This window comes from Ammospiza caudacuta, chromosome 8, assembly GCF_027887145.1.
Source record: "Ammospiza caudacuta isolate bAmmCau1 chromosome 8, bAmmCau1.pri, whole genome shotgun sequence".
Lineage (NCBI taxonomy): Eukaryota > Metazoa > Chordata > Aves > Passeriformes > Passerellidae > Ammospiza > Ammospiza caudacuta.
In genome coordinates this window covers 19,091,091-19,108,123 of record NC_080600.1, presented here as the reverse complement: position 1 = coordinate 19,108,123, position 17,033 = coordinate 19,091,091, and the positions used below count along the sequence as shown (strand labels likewise).

The window sequence follows — 17,033 nt, the reverse complement described above, 5'->3', positions numbered from 1 at the left end:
TGTTAGAATACTGTCATTTCTATGGTGAGGGCTGAATCTTACTTGAGAACCATTCTAGGTATAAATACCTTTGTATCTCATTCCTTTGGGTGAACTACAAATATAACACTGTCTCATGGTTTCTGGGGTTGTGTGCAAAGCAAGAAAGTCTGCCAAGGTGAAAATGAATTGTTGCAAACCTTAGGGAACATTTGGATGCTGCAGGAAATGGGGAAGGGGAAGAAGAATAAAGATAGATATGAGTAGAGGATGCTTCCAGCCTCCCCACGGCCTACAGGAAAATTTGATTGCTCAGTGACAGAGAAGTTGGTAGCTACAACTCTGCCTATAAATAAAAAATTCTCATAATTTTCTTCTTTTTTTATTCAGAATATTTTTATTACTGTATTAAAAATATGCCTTGGCAGAGCTTGATATCAGTTGTGCAGAAGTTATCAGTTTTTCCTGAGGTGTATTGAATTGGTAATATTAAATTGGTAAATGACAGTATTATGGGTTGTTCTGTTCTTTCTAAGCACTGTACAAGGACTGTTGTATATTTTATCATTAAAAAGTATTTGACTTATTGTCAAATCTTTAGGAAAGCTGTTGACTGCATGTTTTTGCCCCAGGTCAAACTTGGAAAAGGTAACTTCTCTGAATTGGAAACAAATTACTTAATTTTTTAGAGCTAGTATGTTAAACACCTGTAGAACCATAATGTAATTTTTCTCTTTTATCTCAGCAATTCCTTGCAGTTGTCTCTTCTGTAAAAATACCTTTTAATTCAGTGTTATGTAAATTGCTCTACTGACATCAGCCTGCTGAGTAAGACAATTCACAGCATTAAAAATTCAACCCTCATCTATTTACAGCAGCTAGTAAATAGCAATAATCAAGGTTTTAGGTTTCATAAGAATGTTTAATAGTTCCTTACTTCTATTATTTACCTTTCCTAGTCTCACAGTTATTTCAAAAAGCTTGGATCTTCATCTGATTGCATTACACCAGAACTGAGTTAACACACTTTTGGCCAAATTAGGGCTGGATAAACTCAATTCATGTGGGTGTCTCCTGCAAAGTACGACTCATTTTACTGTGGAAATGAGGCTGCCCTCTTTGTTTTCCCAGCTCTGTGTCCGCACCAGTTGCAAGTTGCAAGACAGTGCATTGCCATGGATAAACTCCTTGTTTTGGATAGCCAAGCTGTGGAGCCATATTTCATATTAGTGGGCTCACAGCCTTACTTGTCACATCTCAGACCCATAAGACAACCTTTTTCTGTACGTTCGCTATTCTCTATTCCCCCACAGTGACTCATTCCAGAGCAGTTAATTTTGGTTTGAGATGTCTGCAGACTATTAAAGCAGGACTTCTGTGCTCACCCCTGAGTGAACAGGCACCATGACTGGGAGATTATTTTGTCTTGTGATGGCCTGTAGTCCTGTGACCTGTTCTCTATTCTACCTCATTATAACCCTTCCAGCAATTACACCTGTGTTGTGGTAATGGATCTGAATGTAGTCTCCAGAGCAAATGAGACAGTAGCTGAGGCTCTGGCTTCAACCAGAGCTGTTCAGACACTCTGTCCTGTGTGCAAGTGCTCACAGAATGCAGTGTTTTAAGACTCGCAGTCTACTGTTGTGTAATACATGGAGAACAGCTGGCTTTCTTCTGTCTAATGACCTTTACATAGAACATAATCTAATCGGTGGGTATTAACAATTAATAAAATTTCTTGTATCAAGTTAAAAAGTGTGCACATATTTGTGCATAAATATTTAAAGATGTTGTCCTATTGTCCTTATTTTAAATCTCTTCTTGGAGCAAGTTTTGAAATAAAAAGCCTTTCTTTCCAGCTGGTAGTTGTCCAGAGCCTTTTCCCATGCTATTCATTGGTATTCTCTGAAATGGATTATTATGGATTAAGACATGTGCATTTGCTTTTCAGTGTACAGTGCTTTCTTGGGAAACTGTCACAGGCGGAAATCTTAATCTCACTGACATGAGAATTCTTTCACTATTTATCACTTCTGCATTCAGAATTTAAATTTTTTTCGATATTGGTGTAGCATGCTAATAGAAGTATGAACTTTATCCCCTTGTCTTTATAGTCACTGTTTGTCCTCAGAAGAAGAAATGTAATACATAGAATTTCAACACATTTGTTTCACTGATAAGTAATTGCTTAATCCTTCTAATGCTGTATAAAGGTTTTGAGATATTAAATTTCTTTACCCCTGTGTTTCTTAGAATGAAGAGTAGACTGAGATGCACACCATCTTTTTATGTTACCATTACTTGTTATTGGCTTGATCCAAGGTCTGAAGAGAGGCTAATATTTTTAATTTTTTTGATATATAAACACATTAATCTAGCTCTAATGTGTTAGTGGCATTGTAAAGTGTAGTAGGGGACATTTTAAAAATCATAATGGAAAACTGAAGTATCCTATCTTTTATGATTATTCTTTTGTCCTAGCTAAAGGTTTTAGAAAATGTCAATGCATGTAGCATCATACCTGCTACAGTAAGACTCAGTCCTCTTTAATGCTCTTCCTACAAAATCAAACAAAAAAAAAGCCTTAAAAGTTCCAGGTTTGTATTCTAACACTGTATCCCACAGGAATAAAACCAGTTGCTTTTGTTGATTGAACCATTATGTCCCTACTTAGCATCTGTTTTTTAACATCTCTAAGATAAAGAGGTTACTGGATTACTTGATATTTTTACTTAGGCAGAGCCTTTCATGTGAAGAAAACAAACAGTTGACTGAATTTAAATGCATTGTTATTCCCCTAACTTTGGGGATTTCAGCCTTGCTCACCTCAAGACATCTTCACTTTTCATTTACAATGCGTTCCTGAGGATCAGGTACTTGCAGTCCACTTCAGCTGAAATGAAACAGAGCCATTACAAGAAATGATGTAATATTTTCTATGTGTGCATTTGTTCAAATGAAAATGGTGTAACTCAAACATCCTTGGTCCTTCTGAGTGCTGCAATAAATGTTGCTCGTTATGTGCAGTGGATGGAGAAATTGGATAATTCCAATAATTGCCATTAGGGCATTTCTGACAGAAATGTCATTGGTGTGATAAGGGAAATAGCTTATTGTGCCTTGATTAAAAAGATAAGTCCCTGAAGATTCCTGCTCTACTGTAAATAGTGGGAGTGTTGCGAATGACTGTGAGAATATGGCAGCCATGTGGTAGTGGATTCTGCCCCTTGCTGTGAGTTGTCATAAAAAACCCAGTATTTTTTTAATAAGTGAGGAAGAGTAACATCAGCTTCTATTAGAATAACTCACTCGCAGTTCCAGAGATGGCATTTGAAAACTGTTCTGCTGAAATGCCAAATGTTGTTTTCCTGCTCAAAAGCCACAAAGAAACCTACCTCTCAGAGATGAAAGAAGAACGTGTTAAAACAACATTTAGCTTGTTTTGAGCCAAGCAGATTTTCATGCAGTTCAGGCTTCCAAACCAGGCCATAACACAAGGGATGTGAAAATCTGTGTTTGGAAACTGTTTAGACGTGGGGATTTTTTTTTTCCTGGTCTCTAAAGAGGCGAAAGGTTTTTCTGTGAAGTAACTTCTGCCTGTTGTGTGAAAACAGCATTCAGCTGTCTTCCAGCCTGGCTTATATAGGTGACTTAGCAAGTGTGGTTGATCAATATTTATGAATGATGCACATTTTTTTTCTTCTATCGCAATTGAAGTGTCAAATTCAAGTAGAATTTTTCATGTAAATGCTGCACATAACAGAGGGGCAAGAAGGGCAGATGTATCAAAAGAAGCCTTTTAAGAAGTCATGTAATTAAAATATAAATAAAATCTCATACAGAAGTACTACAAGAAAAATTGAAAATCGGGCCAATACAGAACTTTGTGAGGCTCAGTGATTAGTTTAAAAATGTGTGCTGTGTTCAGGACAGTTGCATACTTAAGTGATGTAGTTGTGACAAGATGCATTTGGCATTGTATTTGTATAGACTTTAGAAACAGACTTTAACAGATATTTAATACATTATAGTATTTTTTCCGGAAAGGAAAGACAATAATCCAAGAAACTGTAGGACCATAGGAGGAGGACATGAAGACCTGTAAAATTTTCAACGTTTTACAGAAATTTACAAAAAATAAATTTTGTTTTCCTCAAACTCCTGTTGCTCTGAATAGCTCCATTCATTTCAGCAAATTTTGATTGGACACAGAGGAATTAAAACATGTGCAAATAATAAAATTTTGGGTTCAGCAATTTTAACCCTTGTCTCCCCTCTTGTGATGGGATCATTTGTATATAGAGAAAGAGTGAGGTTAACTTACTGACTTTGGCTGTATGTACATTTAAGTTGGCATAAAATATTCAGCAGAGAGGTGGGAGAGGTTTCAGTATATCTTCCAAATGGCCTCTCCTTTTCTATCCTCCATTCCCACACCCTCTCAAGAAATGTTTTATTTCTCCTAATTTTCCTTCTCAGAGTGGCTCGTCTCCTAATTATTTCTTTCCATCTTCTTGTCCATCCCAGTTTATTTTGGATTTTATTATGTACTGGTTTTTTTCAGCTTTGTGGTTATCTGTACTCTGCTGTAGTAATGATGATATGCAGTTCCAACAAAAATAACACTTAATAAATCTGGGTGTGTCACAGCTACTGTAACTCACTCAAAAATGACTTCGACTTGGCAGCAGTTGCAGAATAGTGAATTGATCTTAGTTACAGAAAAAAATAGAAATCAGTATATATATATTTTGTACTGCTCAGATGCATGAAATATGTAAACAGTTCAGATGAGTGCCTTATGAAGAGTTTGTGCTGAACCTGTGAATCAGATTCAACTAAGCATTGTACTTCTGTGCAGGATCTTCCCTGTTATGGTTCCTTCACCACCTTCTATCAGACGTCTTTGGTTTCTTTCTCCTCCTCCTCCTTGTTTGAGGTCTAATGCTAGCCTGATAATTGCAAACTTGACAAGCTTTGAAAGAAATTCCTCTGTCTCAATTAAATAGACCTTATTTTCTGGTTAGAGAGAAATGTCCATGGCATGCTGTTTTATGAAAAGAAATAAATCACAGATCATAATGACAACAGCAATAGGACTCCTAAATCACAAAATAGCAGTGGTCCACAATTTTATTACACTCACAAATGTCACCTTGGCAAATGAAGCTGAATTACTTTTTCAAAGCATAGATTACTTGATATGGCTCAACCCTAATTTTGTTACTGGCAGCAGTTTTGAATGTTGTAAAATAGGGATAGCGTTAATTAGTAAGGATGCTTAAGTTTTAGTGACCATTCTGTGCTGAAGACGCTGGCCCATGTGATGGCATGAGAATTGTGACAAGATACACACCAATAAGATAGTAAGACAAAATTTTTTGAGCTATGTTTTACCAGATCTTAATAGCAGATAATTATGCATGAAAAATACATTGTAGCACTCCTTTGTGGTTGCAGTGTGGGTACTAATAGTTATAGTGTGAGCCCATTAAATTAACTAAAAGCTGCTTTTCCCTTTTTTTGAGGATGGGGTGGGTGGGTTGTTTTTTGTGTGGTTTGTACTATTTTGGTTTTGCGTGTTTGGTTTGGGTTTTTTCTTAATTATTGTTTTAACTGATACAAATAAATGGCAAATGCAAGAAAAAGAGCAGTCTGTGCATGAATGGCTATGTTTGTATTTGCAGTATGAACTCTTTACAAAAGTTTTGTGAATAGAGGGAGACAATTGCCAATTACTGGAAAGAAAGTTATTTCTGGCGCTGTCCATTCTTTTATTTATTAAGTTACAGGAGCAATGTCTGATTGTCTGCATTGTGCTTTCCCATATGTAGCACCTCTTCTTAATAATCCCTGGGGTTTCTGAAATTGTCTCTGTTTGTCGCTTGCAGGACGGTCGTTTGCGAGTGAATGATCAGCTGGTTGCCGTCAATGGGGAGTCGCTCCTGGGCAAGTCCAACCACGAGGCCATGGAAACGCTCAGGCGCTCCATGTCCATGGAGGGCAACATTCGGGGCAGGATCCAGCTGGTTGTGCTCCGCAGGCTGGAGGTGCACACAGAGGTGAGGCAGTATATGAATTTAGTAGATCAATGTTGTTCCAGTCCCAGTGGTTTTGCACATCAGAGAGGATGGCTCAAGTCTTGGTCACAGAGAGCTTCTCCTGGCAGAATTAATTCTCCTCTGGAGAGAGGACTCACAAATTGTTTCTGGTTGATATGTTCTCGTCTTGCTGTGCTTGTTGAGACTGAAAGTTGCCTCTTATTTTGATTCAACAGGTATTGGAACAAAAGAAAATATGATTCCAAAACAAGTTAATTTAGGATAAATGTATTGATGTAGTTTTGACTATCTGCTTTTTCCTCAAGGCAATTGCTTGGATACAGGCAATTTAAATTATTCTGATTTCATTTGTTGCTATAATCAGAGACCTGAATATCTTAGTATGACTAGGATTTTGCTTTACTCTTGCTTTTTCTTTTTCATTAGTACTTAATGTATTTTTTTGAGTGTGTTTTTCTGGACTTGCTTTTTTTTTTTTTTTTCTTTTTCTCTTGACTTTCAAGGTATGAAATATATTACTATTCCTTGTCAGATGAACATTTCTTCAGGATGGGTTTCTGAGTTAAGATAAAATCTATTTAAGTAAGGTAACAAAATAAGGAAAGAAAGGCATTTTTAACTATTATGTTTTCTAGACATTATAATTGATGTTTGCCAGTCGCTACTTATTTCAAAAAAGATTGATTTTATGATCTCCCTTACTCTCTCTTTCATTCATGCGTGCACACGCATATGCACGCTCTTTTCTCATCTTTACATAGATAATATACGTGTATACTGTCTGCCTTTTCTAGTCACTCCAGTTTTAATTTTAACCTTTGAGCAAATATTTTATAAAGCTTTAAATATTGGTAGTGTTCTTTAAAATGAAAGTACATACAAGTAGATTTGGGGTGTAAAAGGTTGTAATAAATCTCATTATAAAATTCCAAGTTATTTTAACCTTCTTATTTAATGAGCATTACTGGAACATTTTGAGAACAATCTTGTTTCTGGCTGTATTTGCATAAAATTCCAGAGGAAGGAAGAGGATGCAGGTGTCTTGTAATTTAATTGGTTCTTAAATATTTTTCTGATAACTTTCTATGTAATTTACTAGCATCATTTATTGATTGAGAAATGGATTTAGAAATATATGACTTCCCAAATATTACACTCTTATTTTGTTGGGAGGATGCTTTGGAAAAGCCTTATGATGTCAATTGTGCCAGGAAAATATGAAAAGTATCCATTAGCTATTCTGGAAGATGTTAGAGGAAAACACATTTTTGCTTTGCTTTTATATGTGACAGCATCCTGCTGTAAGGAAGAATTATGACGTATATGTCATATTTATTGTGCACTTTTGGGGTATAAGAAAGATAGCCCACCTTCAAAGAAACTTCAGTTCTGCTAAAGCTGAAGCTACTTCTTTTTAAAAAGCTTCCAATCAAACATCAGATTGACCTAGTAAAAGTATGAGGCTGCTTTTTATAGTTAAGTGTATCGTTTTGAATATTATCCAGATGTATGAAGGAGGTAAATAATCTTGACTCATGCCCTATGAAGAATGCATAATGAGGTCTTGATTGAATCAAATTCATTTTAGACAGGAATTAATTTTTATAGGGTATTCTTTGCGTTCAATTGTAATTCCATTTGAGTCTGGAGACTGCAGCAGAAATGGGTTGGTGCCCATTCTTCCCTTTCCACAAAACAGCTACCCAAGCACTGCATCGCAGCTTGGCAGAAGGACAATATGTTTAGAAATGCATTATTGTTTTTATTGGGCAGGACACTAATGGTGGTCTTCCATGACAGCTATGTTTTATAAGCTGAATACTCGAATTAAGTTGGTTACTGATCAGTTGTTGGGATATTGATTGTGTCATTTATCAAAGAGCTGGAAAAGCAGATTTGTTGTTGCTGTTAATTCAAGGCTCCTTATCCCACTTTGTCTCCAGTGGATAGTTTAAAAAAGCAGTAAACGTGGACTTTACAAACTAAGGAAGCTGATGTAAACTGAAGACTCCAGTTTCAAGAGGAAACACAACTGTCAGTGTCTGTATGTTGTGTGTGTGTGCTTCTGTATGGAGCTTGAAAATACCCTTTTCAAATGGCTGATTCTGCAATACGGAAAAGAGAATTTTACACATGCTGCCTGTCCACTAAGCTTAAATTTAAAGCCATATTGTCACCATGAGTATCTCAGCAGATTTCTGTTCTGACATGCAATTTTTCCATTTTATTAAGCTTATTTTCATTGTTTTTATTCAATCACTATTTTATTACAATTTTATTTTTTTAAGTTACATTATTTTATTTGCAAAAACAGGTTGCAAGGAGGTGTAACATGCTGTCCTTCCTTATGTCTTGGTTTGCAGGCAATCACTTGCCAATATAGCAAGCCTCTTGCATCATTTTAAAAATAACATGGGTTAGATACATGCATTTCTTCTGTAGATATGACTATGGAATTTAAAAATATGTATATTTAGTATAGCATTTGCTGACATAATGAACATGCAGTTTAAAAATAGAAGCCAGTTGGATCTCAGTTCAAAAAAACAGATATAAAATCACAGAACATCTAAAGGTTGCTTTGAAAGCTAGCCATAATATTTCCTCTGTGTGGGTTTTTGGTTTTCCCTGAATAATGACTACGGAAATGTCTTTCTGGGTCTGTCCCAGCTTTAGAAACTGTGATTTTTATTCTTTTTTTTTTTCCCAACTTTTTTCCTTTGAGCAACTGCTCAGGAGAATAAATTAGGCACTATGGCATGTATGGGGGTGGGGGGTAGGAAATGTCTCAAAAGAAAAGCTGACTAGAGGTGTGACAGGAGTTTGTTTAGCTGCTAGCCAGAAGACCTGCGTTTGGGAGTTTGGTGTAACTCCTTACTTGCAAAGCTGTTCTAGTGTGTGATCATCAGAACATATGCACTCAGTCTCGGGGAGAAGGGAACCAGCTGGCTGGCAGAAAAATACCATTGGCATTGCCCATGTTCTTGTGTTGACAATGTCACAAGCTGCCCTCCCAGATGGAGAATTTGAATGAAGCCAGTTGTGGGTCATAAAAAAAATCTTCGTTTTTGTGCATCATTCTTAATGGTTGTTATTGCTTGGATGTTATTTCATGGTGAGCAAAATCAGCCTGCAGTTTTGAAGAACTCTCTCAAGTTTCTCATTTGAGAGGAGGCAATATACAGTGAACACATTATATCACAGTGTCCATGCACCATCTGCAGTGATGGATGCTCTTCTGCATTGTTGAATATGCAAATTTTGTGTTGCAATGTGTGGTTCTGTTTTTCCCTTAGGAGCGGTCAGACCAGGGAGTCTTTCAAAAATCAGCCTTTGATGGGAGTCATAACTTTGCAGCTGCTTCACGACGCAATGATACCATTCTCCAGCAATTTGTAACATGCGGTCCTCAGGAAGGAATAAAAGGTAGTCTCTACATACCCATCTCTTTGCTGAGAGAGAGAGAGAGAGAGTGCTTTGTGGTTTTGTTTCCTGAAATCCACAGCCACCAAAAGCAGTTAATTAGAGTAAGTGCACACTATGTTACTTTGAGGCTTGAAGATCCAGCGAGGGTGGGAGAGTTGATTCAGAAGTTGTGAATGAGATTCCTGGCACAAATTCCAGTTTAAGTAACAGTTTCTAGCTCGCTGCCCCAACACGTAAGGCTGGATAAAAAACAAATGATGAGTGCAAAATATATGTTGTCAAAATGTTTATTTTCTATATATCTTTAATGAGCGCAATGATTTTTACATTTAATTTCTAGATTATGTCCTAGGTTATTATAAGCTTAATTAATTTATACTAAAACATGATGTTCGGAAAGTGCACTTGCTTATTTTAGACTTTAAGGTAAAATGTGTTCAAAGGTTAGAAACATTCCCTTAATTTACAAATTGGAATTATATTAATGAACTCATTAAAAAGCATTAGGTAATTGTGTAAATTGTGCAAAGAAAACCTACATGTGCGAGCATATGGAAGCATACCAGTAAGAGCATTTAAGGCCACTTCTTTTCCTTTCTTTTTTTCATTTCTGATGGCATACTGTACTATCTGTCCAATTTGCTCCTGACTCAGCAAGGTACTAGTTATTTGAAAAGTTTAAGTATTTGAGATGGTCTTGACCCCTATCCTTTTAAGTGTGCTCTCATTCTTCAAGTCAAGCACATAGCTAAATACTTTTCAGTAGGAAAAAATATTTTCTTTGATGTAGTTGAATTATGCATGATCTTTCCCACTTTCCTAGACAACTGTGGAATCATGGTAGCCTGCAAAAAGTAATATCCTAGGCTGCTGTGATGACTGTGTGGGGTACTTTTAATCAAAACTGAAGAGCCCTTATCTGTAAAATTCAAGAGAAACTCCTATGGAATTTAGGGATAACTTATTTGTGTTGACTTCAATATTTTCATAGTGTGTCTCCAGGAAAAGAATTAGGTATAGTCTGAAGCACTGTAAACATTCAAAGATCAGATCCTTTTGCTTAGATCTACCTTATGTTTTTCTTGTATGGAATTTACACTAATTCTATAGTTTCAGGAGAACAGGGTCCAATCCTTGGAACTAGCCTGCTCTGTAGAGTTGGGTATTACCAAAGATAGTATCAGAGAGCAGCAAATACCTTTAAATGCTTCCTTAAAAATCATAAGAGCGAATGCTCTGAAGCCATTGATGCAGTTGAATGGCAACTGCTAACCTGTCACTTGAATTCCAAACAAACTATGTCGAAGAGTTGTACTTTCAGATAAGGATTCTTCAAGTGCAATCCAGAAATCAGGATGGCTAGTTTTCAGCTCAGTCATAAAATTATTTTAAATAGGCATCTTTTTAATTAAAGAATTATGGTAGGAAGGCATTATAGCAAAAAAAGTGATGGCCTCAGAGGAGAATGTGCGAGATGTCAAAAGGAAGCTTTGGAGTGCTGCTGGCACAAGGAGAATTTGGCGTGGCTGGGTCTTCACAATCATGGCTTGGCAAGTGACTGCAATTGGAGTCAGTGGACAAGAGATGACAAAGAGGTTGCTACCACTTGCTCAGGATATTGTTGTATTGCAATTTCTGTTGAAGATTTGTTGTTTGAGTAAAATTTCAGTGATCTTAATGGAAAACTGTACAGGCACTTGTAGCAGGAGGGTTGCGGGACAGCTCTGATAAGAAGTTGTTTTGGTGAAAGACAATTTGGGCTTTACACATTTCTGCAATGTGTGAGACTAATTTATCTTATTTTGAAATCATAGTATTAATTATTATTGAACTCATGCTCATTCTGCTTTCCATATGAGCCTGTCACCTGTTTCCTTCTATCACTGGTTTTAATTATTTTTTTGCATTTTTCTTAAAAAGTTTTGTCCTCAGTGTTTCAAAGCATCTGTAAGGGTGAAACATTTTTCCTGTGCACAACCCTCCTTTATGAACTTGAGGTTGTGTGTCTGTTTAAGGACATGAGCCACAGACCCAGTGAGCTGCTTGTGTCAAGCAAGAACAGATCCTTATACATGCTCACAGTGTGCTATCCACATCTTGAACATGGAAGTGCAGTTGGTACATTTTTGCAAAGGATAGTAAAACAGAGATTTTTAGCATAGTATGGGATCTCATGTAAGAATTTAATGTAGGAGCCGTATTATGTTTCATAAAATGTCACTTTTTTAATCAATGTTTTCTAATAAGTTATTTCCAGTACCATTCACTGCTCCTACCAATAAAATTCTTATAAAAGCTCAGCAAAAATACACTGAAGCTTGGCCTGCTAATATTGCTGTCTGTTTTAAGAGTCTTTTTTATTATACATGAGCAAGAAAAACTAATGTCTAGGGAAAAGTGCTTATAGCCAAAACATTAAATTTTGTCTTGCCTGTGGATATTTAAATAAAGGGGGAGGGAATAGTGATCCAATATTGAAATGCCAGTGTTTGTTCTATTTTTGCATGAATAACACTTGCTGCCTTCAGGTCCTCACTTCTTTTGCTGCCAAGCTGTTTCACGGTGTTTTTTAGAACAATCTCTTTGAGAATTGATACTTCAGTGCCAGGAGCTTTACATTTCTGGTGTTGAAAGATTACTGGAATATGTTTCATTAGAGGTTCTGATATATTTCTTATAACCCTATATCATAAATAGTTATAGGGAAAATGCTGTCATCTCTCTGTTAAGTAGCAAAATAATCAAACTTTCTCTACTATCACAGACTGCTGAATCCTCATGGTTGTACAAGCACCTCTGTTTTCATACATATGAAGTAACATCAACATAGAAAATTAAGAAGTGAAATTTTTAATTATTTGGATTTTCCTTGTAAATGCTGCGCATGTCTTATAGACAGACTCAGTTTTTACTCCGCCTGAGTTACTCTTTTTTACTCTTAGTCTATTTAATATCTGAAAATTCAATGCATTTTGTTCAGTACTTAGATTTATCTGGATCTGTTAGGGTCATTTCCTGAGGTCTTGAACATGGAGCCAGTGACTGCCCCTTAGATTAAATTCTCCCATTCTCTGGCTCCTGCTCCCATTTTACTGGGAGCTGTAATCCCTTGTGATCATTTCCGATTCACTGAGGAAGTCTGACGTTTTTCTGTGTGTATTCTTTTGTTACTGTAAGAAGAATACCAGTGGTAGCCCATGATCAAACAGCCTTGGTGAAATGATGTACCAATTACTGTGAATCTAAGTTAGTATAACTACATTATATACTCAGTCTCTTGCCATGGCTATGGGAGTCTGCTCAGAAAGGCTAACCACAGTGTAGGTGTGGTGTAGTTCTATTTCTTTTTAGTTGGTTGGGGTTTTGTGGGTTTAGGGGTCTCTTCCTTTTTTCAGGGTTTTATTTTGTTGGGCTTTTTTCCCTTTTCTTTTTTTGGGTGGAGATGTTAAATTTTTTCCATCAAGCATCTCTTTCCTTCTTTTGATACTCAGTGGTTTAGGGACCTCCTAAGTCAAAGGTACTGTCTGGACCATTGGGCCATGGATGCATCTCTAACTTTTGGTACACTTCTTAGTCTTATTTAAATTGTTTTTTCCAAAATATCTTCATGGCAGTGAATTCTGTGGAAAACACTACTTTGTGTTTGTCCTAGGTGTGCTACCAGAAAGTTAAACTGGTTGCCGCCTTCTTACTGTGCATGAAACAGTGGGAGTTTCCTTGTCACTCTAAGCATAGCTGTTACATTTTCATAGACCCCTCTTGTATTTCCTTTTATTGCTTCTTTCTCTAAACTAAAGAATCATAATCTGTGGTCCTTGTTAGGAGCGTTTGTACCTGTGTCCAACTATCCTTGCTAGCTTTTTCGTATGCTTCTGAATTATACTACATAATTTTTCAGACAGGAAGAATGAAACCTTAGACACTGTTTAAAAATGAGGCAGACCATTAATTATTGAGTTCTGGTTGGAGTGTTTGAACTTTTTTGCACTTGTAAATGACTGCCTCCCTTTCACTTCCCTAAGCATATGTTGGAAGAACAATCCAGTGCACATCTGATGTACTGTTACAGAGCCATAAGGGCCTTTGTGTAAGTCTCAGGAGTGCATCACTTTGCAGTCTCTGGCAGGGAATTTCACTTGCATTTCTTGCTTGTGTCCTGCAGCCTTTTTGCAGAACTTCATAGTCTCCTTCCTTTTGGTGATTACAGTTGGTATCACATTGAACAGTGAGTTTCTCTTTTGTTCTAAGTTGTTTTTCCTGTGAGGACTTGCCTTTTACTTGTCATTTGTTTCCTGTTCTTATATTCAAACCTGAAAGAATGGGCATTGCAGTGCAAGAAGTCTGTGTGTATATAAGGTAGCATACCGGTACTTTACATCAGACTGACAGTCATTTTTAAGGTCTCATTAAAGCTTTCTTCCTCATCTGCTTATCCTCACTTTCTTTTGATGATGCTTACACATTTGCTGAGATACAGGGTTCGAGCTATTTTATATTAGAAGGCTATCCAGCCAATAGGAATTTTATAGGATCCTTGAGCTAATAGTGTAGGCTTGTGGGGGTTGTTTATTGTTTGGTTTTTTTGGGGAGATTTTGGTTGGAATTTTTTTCCCTAATATTTTTGTTTGCTATAATAAGTGCTCTTATCACATCAATATAATCTGTTGCTTTCTCCTTTGATCCCTCCTTGCCAACCCTTTTTCTCTCAGGTTAGGTTAGTGCTTTCAGACAGGATTGTACAAAAAGACTGCCAACATTCCATGCAACAGAACAGGTCACATTAAAGTGTGGCATGTCATTATTATTAGATTGCTTACCTGCCATTGAAACCCAAGGAAGTGTCCATGTTTCCTATTAAGTTTGGGAGGGGTTAAGACATATTCTACATTGAAAAATGCAGGGACTTTTTCTTAGATGGTACCTTTGGGATGAGAAGTGGATTTATAGGACAGTAATGAGCTAGCCTACAGTGAGCACAGCAGTCTTACTAAATATTGCAGGTATTTAAGTGTTGTTGCTTAGCAAACCACTGAATGGTTTGAGTTTATATTTGTCTTCGTAAAAAGTAATTTTCTAGTGTTAGCTGGATGTTGTTTGTGAAGGTAAAGAAGGAGTTGCAGTAATAGGAAGGTGACGTCTGTAATTAAGAAATGCCTCTTTATTCTCTTGCTATGGAATAATAGAAATTTTTCTTCTTCTGATCTCTTTGCTGAGAATATGGTTCTCTCCTGTACATCAAAGATGACAAATGCTCCCCATCAAAGGGACTGAAATAATGAACCTACAATCAGTCTGAATGCAGCTATGGAGAAATGGAGTAAAGCACTCCATTAAAATGGAGTAAAGCAAGTTGTGCCTTACACTCAACTTCCTATAAGCACAAAGTTTCCCTATATTTACCTTTAATTATATATATGCAAATCTGAAAATCAGCTCTTCAGGAAAATCCCAAGGGGTGTATTTTCTGCTTGGTGTGATTTTAATTCTAGTTTAGTTAGTTTAGGGATTTGAATAATTTGTGATTTACTTCAGCACTGCTTGAGGCCTTCCAGTCATCAGTCAGTGAACTGGTGTAATGTAGTTGTTTCTGCAGGTTATTTAACTCCTTTCTAAATTTTGTTTCAGAGTTTCCAGTTTCTGATCATGGCAATGGTGAAAATGAAACACCTCCACCTCTCCCACCACATCCTAGTGAGGATCTGCTGAATGAGGATTATAATCACAGGTTGGACTTCAGCACTTCTTAATAGTTACAGCACTAATTGCTCAGTAGTGGTTGTGATAATAGTTCTAATTGATTATAAAACCTCTTTTGTTTTTTTAATTTGTACTACTTTTTTTAGTCACTTCTAAGGTCTTTTAACATAAGCTGTGAATGTTATTTTAGCATTTAGTGTGTTGTTTATTTCAGTTGTACATAAGCTGCAGTATGCTGGGTATACATGATAGATGATACCTGACTTGTGTTCAGTGAAACAAAAAAAATCTCAAAGCATAATTCCAATTTTAAAAAAAGTTAATTTAAAACTGTACTGTGGGTGCAATGTGTAAATGCTGTGTGAAGTCTCTTAAAGCTTTAAAAGTCCAAGCCAAACACAGTTTGTAAGAATCTGAATCTCCTTCTGTCACATGAAGATATTATTGAGATTACAAAATGAATTTTCAGTAAGTCTGAACATTGAAATGTATAGGAGAAAAATTAATGAACACTTTACCAGTTGTAAAGGTATTGGGTAGATTTTTCAGATACTTCTGCAAAGCCTGCCATGCTTGATAGCAGCTATAAGCTCCAATTTCCTTAGTAAATACAGAAGTTTGGAGGTGCAGAAAAAAGAGTAAACATGTAGAAGTTCACAATGGCACATTCTCTCTATCTCAAGTAGCACAGGATTCAAATGAAAGGCATAATTTCAGCCTCTCCTGATGATGAGGAATGTAACCAATCCTGATGATGATGCTGAAATGCACCATTGAACATTGTTTCCTCATTTGCTGTGTGTTCAATTTTGATAGTCATGCATCTACTGCAATGCTATTAAGGAAGTATGCATTTCAGCTAGAAATGTAGCCATGTGTCTGTCCTTGTGTGCTGGGGTGTGAGTAAAAACTATCCTTAAGTGATTGGTTGCATCAAAGAGTAGATATATTTTATTATGGATACCTTGAATGCTTTATACAAGACTTGCATATCTATTTTCATTTTGCTAACATAGAGTAATTACACTAGAATAATTTTGTTATTTCTGGTCTCCCAGGCAGGTACATATGACATGATAAACAAACAAGTCTACACAGATCAGTGCAATTCAGCATTACATTCTTAACTGCAATTGGTTGTTAGAATCTGTTCCTAATTTTTCCAGCAAGCTCACAGAAAAACATTCTCTTAAATGCTAACGATGTATTAAAACGGTGATGAATTTACAGGTCCTTTGTTTCACCCTGACTTTTCCAGTGTTGTATTGTTTTTCCTTTTAGAACTAAAGTTCTCCTGAAATTGAATTGCTGTATCAAGTCACACTGATTTCACTGAAATTGCATTTAAACAAAATGAATAGGAAAATACGTAGGAAAGTATTTTGACACTGCAAAACAAAACCCTTTGAGCTATTTCGAACTAAATGTTTTTGGTTTTCCAAATCCTTTCTTGCTTAAGAATACTTAAAAAAATAATTTCTCTTTCTAATCAAAAAAGAGACACGTAGGATTTCAGATTGCATTGAGCTGTTGCATTTTGAGCTAAAAGTTACTTGGAGTTTCACTCAGGTTGCAATTTTGAAATGTTTAGAAAGTTCAATTCTTTAAGGTAAAAGAATTGAAAAAAAAAAGACCAAAGCAAAATAAAATTCAAAGCAAGCAAACACAATACCCTGGAATTCTTCAGTTGTAGCACGCTCCATAAGACCTCCAGCCTCTGCTTAAGTGGTACAAGGCTATAAAATAATTTTATATTAGCAGATGAAGTAGAATTGATCCAGACACATTGCAGTATTTCTCCGACATTCTGTAGCATGTTATTTGGAAATGCAGTTGTTAGATAGAACAAGCAAAATGAAAAGAAAGTTC

At 36.3% G+C, this 17,033-nt stretch overlaps 1 protein-coding gene across 2 annotated transcripts in view; it reads left to right on the top strand.

Annotated features, from left to right (window-relative positions):
• PARD3B (par-3 family cell polarity regulator beta) overlaps window positions 1-17,033 on the top strand; it is a 387,748-nt gene that overhangs the window by 195,362 nt on the left and 175,353 nt on the right. For both annotated transcript variants that reach the window (XM_058809265.1, XM_058809264.1), the window contains exons 12-14: window positions 5,871-6,041; window positions 9,338-9,467; window positions 15,093-15,192. In XM_058809265.1, the coding sequence (XP_058665248.1) occupies window positions 5,871-6,041; window positions 9,338-9,467; window positions 15,093-15,192 (401 nt within the window). The remainder of the gene's footprint in view (window positions 1-5,870; window positions 6,042-9,337; window positions 9,468-15,092; window positions 15,193-17,033) is intronic.